Source organism: Echiichthys vipera, assembly GCF_963691815.1.
Source record: "Echiichthys vipera genome assembly, chromosome: 13".
In the NCBI taxonomy this organism is placed as follows: domain Eukaryota; kingdom Metazoa; phylum Chordata; class Actinopteri; order Perciformes; family Trachinidae; genus Echiichthys; species Echiichthys vipera.
Window position 1 is genome coordinate 14,435,745 of NC_139838.1, and position 7,065 is coordinate 14,442,809.

At 40.1% G+C, this 7,065-nt stretch overlaps 1 protein-coding gene across 2 annotated transcripts; it reads left to right on the forward strand.

Moving 5' to 3' along the window:
- Nucleotides 1–711: 711 nt before the first annotated feature.
- Nucleotides 712–2,600, forward strand: tfpi2 (tissue factor pathway inhibitor 2). Of its 2 annotated transcripts, none has more exons than XM_083926053.1 (5): nt 712–838; nt 1,061–1,231; nt 1,517–1,696; nt 1,818–1,995; nt 2,194–2,600. In XM_083926053.1, exons 1-5 carry the CDS (start codon nt 766–768, stop codon nt 2,240–2,242), a joined length of 651 nt encoding a protein of 216 aa, XP_083782179.1. In that variant the 5' UTR covers nt 712–765; the 3' UTR covers nt 2,243–2,600. The 2 variants fall into 2 exon arrangements, with proteins under 2 accessions (XP_083782179.1, XP_083782178.1); XM_083926052.1 differs by having other exon boundaries at nt 1,818–1,991; nt 2,191–2,600.
- Nucleotides 2,601–7,065: the final 4,465 nt, after the last annotated feature.

Consider the following 7,065-nt stretch of genomic DNA (forward strand, 5'->3'; position numbering starts at 1 on the left):
CTGTTTCCTTAAAAGAATGTTGGAGGCGGCAGCGATTGTTAAGCAAAACAAAAGATAACATAGCCTAAACCCCAAGGCTGGAAATGTAGGTGACAGTGCTTTGGGGCTTTTTGTGTCAAAGTGTGTGTGTGTGTGTGTGTGTGTGTGTGTGTGTGTGTGTGTGTGTGTGTGTGTGTGTGTGTGTGTGTGTGTGTGTGTGTGTGTGTGTGTGTCTGTGTGTGTGTGTGTATGTGTGTGTGTGTGTGTCAGATCCAGTCAGACGAGTGTGTGATGGGAACTTTGGCAGGATGCATCAGACGAGTATGTGTTAATGTTTCACAAGAGTGTCCCATAGAGACAACATTAGATTCTGAAAAGGAGACAATGCTGTGGAAAATAACTTTACAGAGATTCTCTAGGGTTACTGGATCTCTGTACACCACCACCACTATCATCATCACCACCATCACCATCACCATCATCATCATCATCAGTGACCTGTGATGGCAGAGGGAATTCAACTTTCTCCCTTGTTGTCTCAATTGGGTTGAATATGCCCTTAGTCACTATGGCATTAGCAATTCTCTACGCAATATTACACACACGCGAGCCCCTCTGATGTCAGTAAAGCCATCATAACTGTAGTCTAGTTGCAGTTGCTCGTATGGAAATGAGTCATTACATCCCCGCCCCTAAATCCCCCGGGACACATTTCCCTATAAAACTGGATGTGGCAGGGATGGTCGGCAAAGCGGAAAAGACTGGAGCTGAAACCAAAGTTGCACAATGGAGTTTTGCACATTAGCGCTGTTTGCACTTGTCTCGTCGTTTTACAACGTTTTGGCGTTGTCCCCTAAAGGTAATCCAACAGCATGTTGTCTAATTCCTTTCCTAGCGTATATCGCCGTACTCTTTAAAACACTTTAAAGTGTTGTTATTGTTAGCCATCATATGACTTCCTGCGTGATGCGACATGCTGGCATTATAGAGCGCCAGCGGTCGCATCAACGTTTAAACATGAATGTTTTCTTTACTTTCTTTGTCGGTTTCATGTTTCAGTAACAATGTTTGCTGCTTTCAGGCGTTTGTCTCCTTCAAGTGGACGAGGGACCTTGTAGAGGAGAAATTGAGCGCTACTACTACAACACTATCACCCAAAAGTGCGAGATTTTCTACTATGGAGGTTGCCAAGGGAATGCCAATAACTTCAAGAGTTATCAGGAGTGCCAGAAGACATGTTTCAGAATCCCGAGTAAGTTGTGGATGCGATGAGCATACTTAAAATGATGGTGACCTTTCCGACCCCTAAAAAGTTCATTAATTGTGTACTGGGTGTGTTTTTACTCTTTATATTTATATTTAATGTACTTTGACTACAAGAAAAATAAAAAGCCACATGTATTTTTTATTAATTTATAGTATATATATAAATGTATATTTGATTCTAGACTTATTAAAACGAGTTATTTTTGTGCCCAAACATTTCAGGATGCCACTTGAATGTTCTAATCAACCTCTTTGTTTCCCCATCTCCCAGAGGTTCCCCAGATCTGCAGGTTTCCTAAAGAGGAGGGACCCTGCAGGGCCCTCTTTCGCAGCTACTTTTTCAACATGACCACCATGCAGTGTGAGCTCTTTTATTATGGTGGCTGCCAGGGCAACTCCAATCGCTTCAAAGACCTCACCTCCTGCAAGGAGTACTGCAGTCCACGAAAAAGTTAGTAGGAACTCGTTTGCTCTGATGCTCACTGGCATCTCTGTATGCATGGACTGGTTCTCCTCTTTAAATATGACGACTGCTGGCCTTATACTGTAGTGCTTTGTGTCTTATCTTACAGCTGTTCCTGTGCTCTGCCTGGACCCTCTGGACAAAGGGAGGTGCTCTGCCTCAATTCCTCGGTATTACTACAACACAGCCACCAGGATGTGCGAGGAGTTCATCTACTCAGGCTGCGGAGGGAGCAGCAACAACTTTGTCTCGAGGCAGAACTGCATGGACGTGTGTGCTAAAGGTGTGTGAGTGGGGAATGCATGTGGTGGCGTTCACGACAACATTTGGATCGACAATTAAAGTGTCATAAAAATGTTATTATCAGAGGAAACAGAGACAAATCTGACTGTAGAAAGTTATATTTGCTTAATTATGAGTATATAAGTATAGGCATTAGATTATTCATGCTAATCAGTTGTTATACACATTTTTTCTTCCAGGAGGGAAAAAACACACAAGCCAAGGAAAAGTTCGTCGCTTGAGACGGAATAGAAATAATCGCATCACTTTCTTGCAGGCATAGACGTCTGACACTCAGGAATGCTTACATGGACAAGCCCTTAATGGAAACTAACATTTAATAAAAAGACTTTAATTTTATGCCAAAATGTTGACCAGCTCTTTGTTGTAACTCGAGTGGAACACACAATTACACTGTATTTGTCTGTCATGCTTTATGAGCAATTTCAAATGTGATTTCACTGTATGTTGTCGATGAAGTTTGTTACTACTGCACTGATGTTCCTGATTGTGTATATACTGTATGTATGTAATGTATGTTTCGTATAAGTAATACATTATGCTAGTAAACATTTTCTAAGCACATTTTTGATAAAAGATACAGAATTCTGTGAAGTTTTGTGCCATTTTTTTATGACTCTGGACATTGTATGTTATTATTTGAATAACCAACTAATTAGAAATGCATTGCTAATGGATACTTCATAGCAGGGTTTGCATAAAACCTTCAAGAGTGTCTTTAACTAAAGCAAAAACAACACTGCAGTCATAAGAACAGGTTTGGCTGCTTCCTTCACTTTCTCACATTCATTTTCACTTTATCTCTAGGCCTCTTCCATTCCTTATTAATGCTGCTGTCTTTCTTCCTTATCTGGTAACACATACTTTACAAGGCACTCGTCTCTCTCAGTCGCTTCAGCATGGCCTTGAATCAGAAGGGAAACAATCATGGTGCTGCAAACACGACCATGCCAGGTTCTTCGGGTTTAGATGAGAGGAAACTTCAAACAAAATGTGAATCATGAGGAATGAGGTTTACGGCAATTATAATGTAACTATTTGAAACACACACACAAACACACACACACACACACACACACACACACACACACACACGTATAAGCAGAAACATGAATGCATCCATGCACAAAGCGTGGTAAGCAAGTGTATGCACACATACTGTGTTTTCTCCCGAGCTCCCAGTTACTGAATGAGATTTTCCTTTTTCTTTGGTCATTAATACCAGTTTTCTCAGATAAGGAGAATTCAAATCGCTCTTAACCTCATTAAGGGAAAGATGCTATTAATTAAAAGTATGCTGTGTATCAACAGTATCCTGACTGTACTAAATCTCTGCTTTGTCTCCTAGAACAGTTGAAGAGCTGTGGTTTTTGAAACAATAAATATTTATGGAAGATTTCAAAGGAAATTGCTCACCCATCAGGCTTGGCTATAAATAGCAATAAAGGGTAATATATCTGTCTAGGCCCTTTGCTATTAAGAACCAAAGCTGAATCATCTCCTCAATAGCGATATGAGGGTGTCATCAGTCTGTATTCAGCTTCTCAAAAGCCAGTGAAATCATTACTACTGGTGGTTTTAGGGGGATTGAGGCCAAGCTTTTTATTAGTTACTGCTCCTTGAGGTAAACTTTTATTTCATGCCTGAACTTTTCAATCAATAAACATTCAAGCAACGTGTAGAAAGCAGAGAAGCAAAACAGGCATCCTGAATCTCATCCAGCACAGATCGGTGGTGGTTCATGAATAATAAGCGTGATGCAGTATTTTCTGGGATATATTTCCTTTGGCAAAAGATACTAAAACTGATGGTTAAAAATCTTTTGTTTCGAGTTCAAGTAAAATTGCATCAACATATTGCTACATTTTTTTAGTTGTTTTTTTTTTTTTTATCACCGAAAGGCATGACAAATGCGTGAGATGGTGCAAATAGACACAGCTGGTTAACTTTTAATTATAACAAATCTATGTCTTAGGGCATTAATGGGTGGCAATATAATACTGACTGCAAAAGATCTGGTGTAGTTCAGATGGCTTGAGATTAATTGCTCTGGTTATTTCATTAGCTAGTGTGCATTAATTCCGTCCCTTATTCGCAATGGTGATTAATGGATGTTTACATTGAAGCATGCATCTAATTTAAAACAAGATTTATTCCATGCAGAATGCTTTGACCGTTTGTCAGACAGTTATGTTGTTTTGTATTTGCATTATTTTAAATGTTGTCCCCAAATTGAAATACTGACTTTAAAGTAGGTGCATGTATAATATCTGTGCACTGTCCAGTACTAAATACTTGCTGGAGATAATGTATGGTAATTAAACAGTTAAGTGAACATATACGGCTCTTAATAGACCTTAACATAGTAGGAGGAGGTGGAGGGGAGTATCTTAGACGCCCCCTGGTGGCAGATTCACATACCTTACTACTACTCCCCCCCGAATAAAGAAACAATCACAGTTTTGTAGCCACCTGTACTGTGGTCACATTATGTTTCAGAATACTGGAGCAACCCACGCAATGCATCTTAAGTGATGACTCAGCAGCATTAATTCTACTACGGTGTGATTCTGTGGGTAGATCTGGCTGGCAGAATATATCACTGCCTTCAGAGTGCTCTCAAACTAGGATGGGAGTATGAAAACCACCGGGTGGAAAACCAGCTGCATGGCTCACAAGTTTCCTCTCTCTCTCTCTCTCTCTCTCTCTCTCTCTCTCTCTCTCTCTCTCTCTCTCTCTCTCTCTCTCTCTCTCTCTCTCTCTCTCTCTCTCTCTCTCTCTCTCTCTCTCTCTCTCTCTCTCTCTCTCTCTCTCTCTCTCTCTCTCTCTCTCTCTTGGTACAGAGCCCACTCATCTTGAGTTTCTCGTTTCAGAAAACTGACATTGGAATATAATCAAGCAGTCATTTTATATTCGAAAGGTAGTTCTTCAGAAGGAAACAATATTTTTGCTTTTGACAAATCGTTCTCCTCCAACAGCCCCAACACCAGAAACGGGAACATATCTGGGATATTATTACCAACCAAAACAGCCCTGTTGATAGATCAATGGGTTACTTTGTTATTGCCCATGAAAACTCCTCAGCTAATACAACAGAATGTGAGCACTTTGGTTTATAAATGTTGGTGATGAATGGAAACAAACCTCTTTAGGAGTAAATATTCCTTTTTAAGTGCACTGGATCAGTCTCTTCATGTGTGACATATTGTATCCTGCAAGTCTACCACTTTAAACCATTTCACTAAAAGAGTGATTTTTTTTTCCTCTTACAATTTCTTTTAAAAGTCTTACATTAATGTAGTGCTGCATTATAGCACAATAGTATTGTTGGAAGGACACAATGGTAAAATACTGCAATCAAATGTAACTGAAGATGTTAAGATGTATTGCTTGTCTGTCAGAGTTTGTTCTTTTTAAACTGTAGACCAAACATGTCATGCCCTGACATCAGGAGTTTCCCTATCATCCATCAACCTCTGTCGGGTAAAATGGAACATCTCAGCTCATCCCCACCAACCCTTTCCCTTACACACCTTAGATTGATGCCTCTGGTGATGTGAATCTAGGCTGTTATTCGCTGTCCATCCGGCTGCCAAGCACACGTAGCTGTTGTATAATTAAACAAGTCGGATGACTCCAGACTTCTGCTTCTGAGATTTTTTTGGACCTTCTCAGATTAGCAATTGATTCCAGTTGAAATGCCAAAAGTAAGAGATTAATTTGTCACCGTGTGTGTTGCCTGCATGTGCATGTAGGAGAGATTTACTAATAGTCATTACCTTCCTGCTTCTAAAGTCCAAATGTAATTTCACCCTTTCTTGGCTCTGGTAGTGGTGCAGTAATTGATTTTTGAGTTGAATACTAATTTCTAAAGAATCTTGGACTGATTTTTGGTGTTAGAGGGGCTCTAACCTATTGTATGAGAGTCAGACACTTGATGTTTACATGCTTTAATGCTGGAAAACAACACATTATTTTTCTCATACTGTCTGTCTGAATATACATGTATTGATTCTCTGTCTGAAATGCCCCCCCCCCCCCCCCCCCCCCCTATCAAAAAAGCCCAATCTGCTCTGATTGGTCAGCATTTACGGGTCTTCAGCATCTGTGCTCTCTCTTAGCGCTTTTCAACCAATAGGAAATTGAACTCAAATTTAACCGGCTGCCCTAGATCGGCATTATCTCCATTCCCTTGTAAATGCATAATCTATTGTTCTATATCCATCTAAATCTTGAAGAAATCAAAACTGAAATGGCCGGTAACGAGAAACAAACAACAAGGAAGTCCAACACAACCACCGCCATATTAGCACCTTTTACCTGTAGGTACTAGTTGTGACATCACAACCGTACAGAAGCTCTGATGGCTCGTTTAAGGCACAGTTTCTGAATATGGGCTGTGTGCATTTCTCTTTCGTCTTTTTGCTTCTGGCACAGTCGAAAAGTACTTAAAATATATATAAACATATATACATATATATAAAATAAAGATTTAAATCTGGGCTGGGGCTTCTTCCTCTTCTTCTTCGCCTGTATGCTTCAATTACCAGCTTCCCAGAGGGTAAAGGCTTTATATCAAGCACCGTTCAGCACTTCTCTGCAGACTCAACACCGTGACACATTGGCAAAATTGAATTTGTGGCTAAATAATGAGATTTAATAATACATATTACATTTAGGAAAGCTGACCCACCACATGTTGCCCACGAGAGGGTTGAACAGGAGAGCTGAACATTCCCTGAGTAAGCATGTTGTATGCAAATCTGTCTTTTGTGATACCTGCTGCAAACTAATCAGCCTAATCAACTGATCCCACTGCAAAGACAATAACTTGCAGTAGGGGTATTTTCTAATGTTACATACTTGCCAGGAAGTCTCCCCCTGGTGTCACATCTGGATCCATTCAAAAACCCTGAAACAAAACCAAAAGAAAAGGATATTGAACAATATAATCCACACACTAGGAACACAAAACGTGGCAACAGTATCAGTTAACCTTAAACCTGTGCTATTTGAGTGCAGCGTAAATAAAGCTGTAAGCACAACACAGACAT

Coding starts and splice junctions, on each gene's coding strand:
- tfpi2 (XM_083926052.1), top strand. CDS start 766: ATGGAGTTTTGCACATTAGCGCTGTTTGCACTTGTCTCGTCGTTTTAC. Junction 839..1,060: donor TTTGGCGTTGTCCCCTAAAG/GTAATCCAACAG, acceptor TGCTGCTTTCAG/GCGTTTGTCTCCTTCAAGTG. Junction 1,697..1,817: donor GTACTGCAGTCCACGAAAAA/GTTAGTAGGAAC, acceptor CTTATCTTACAG/CTGTTCCTGTGCTCTGCCTG.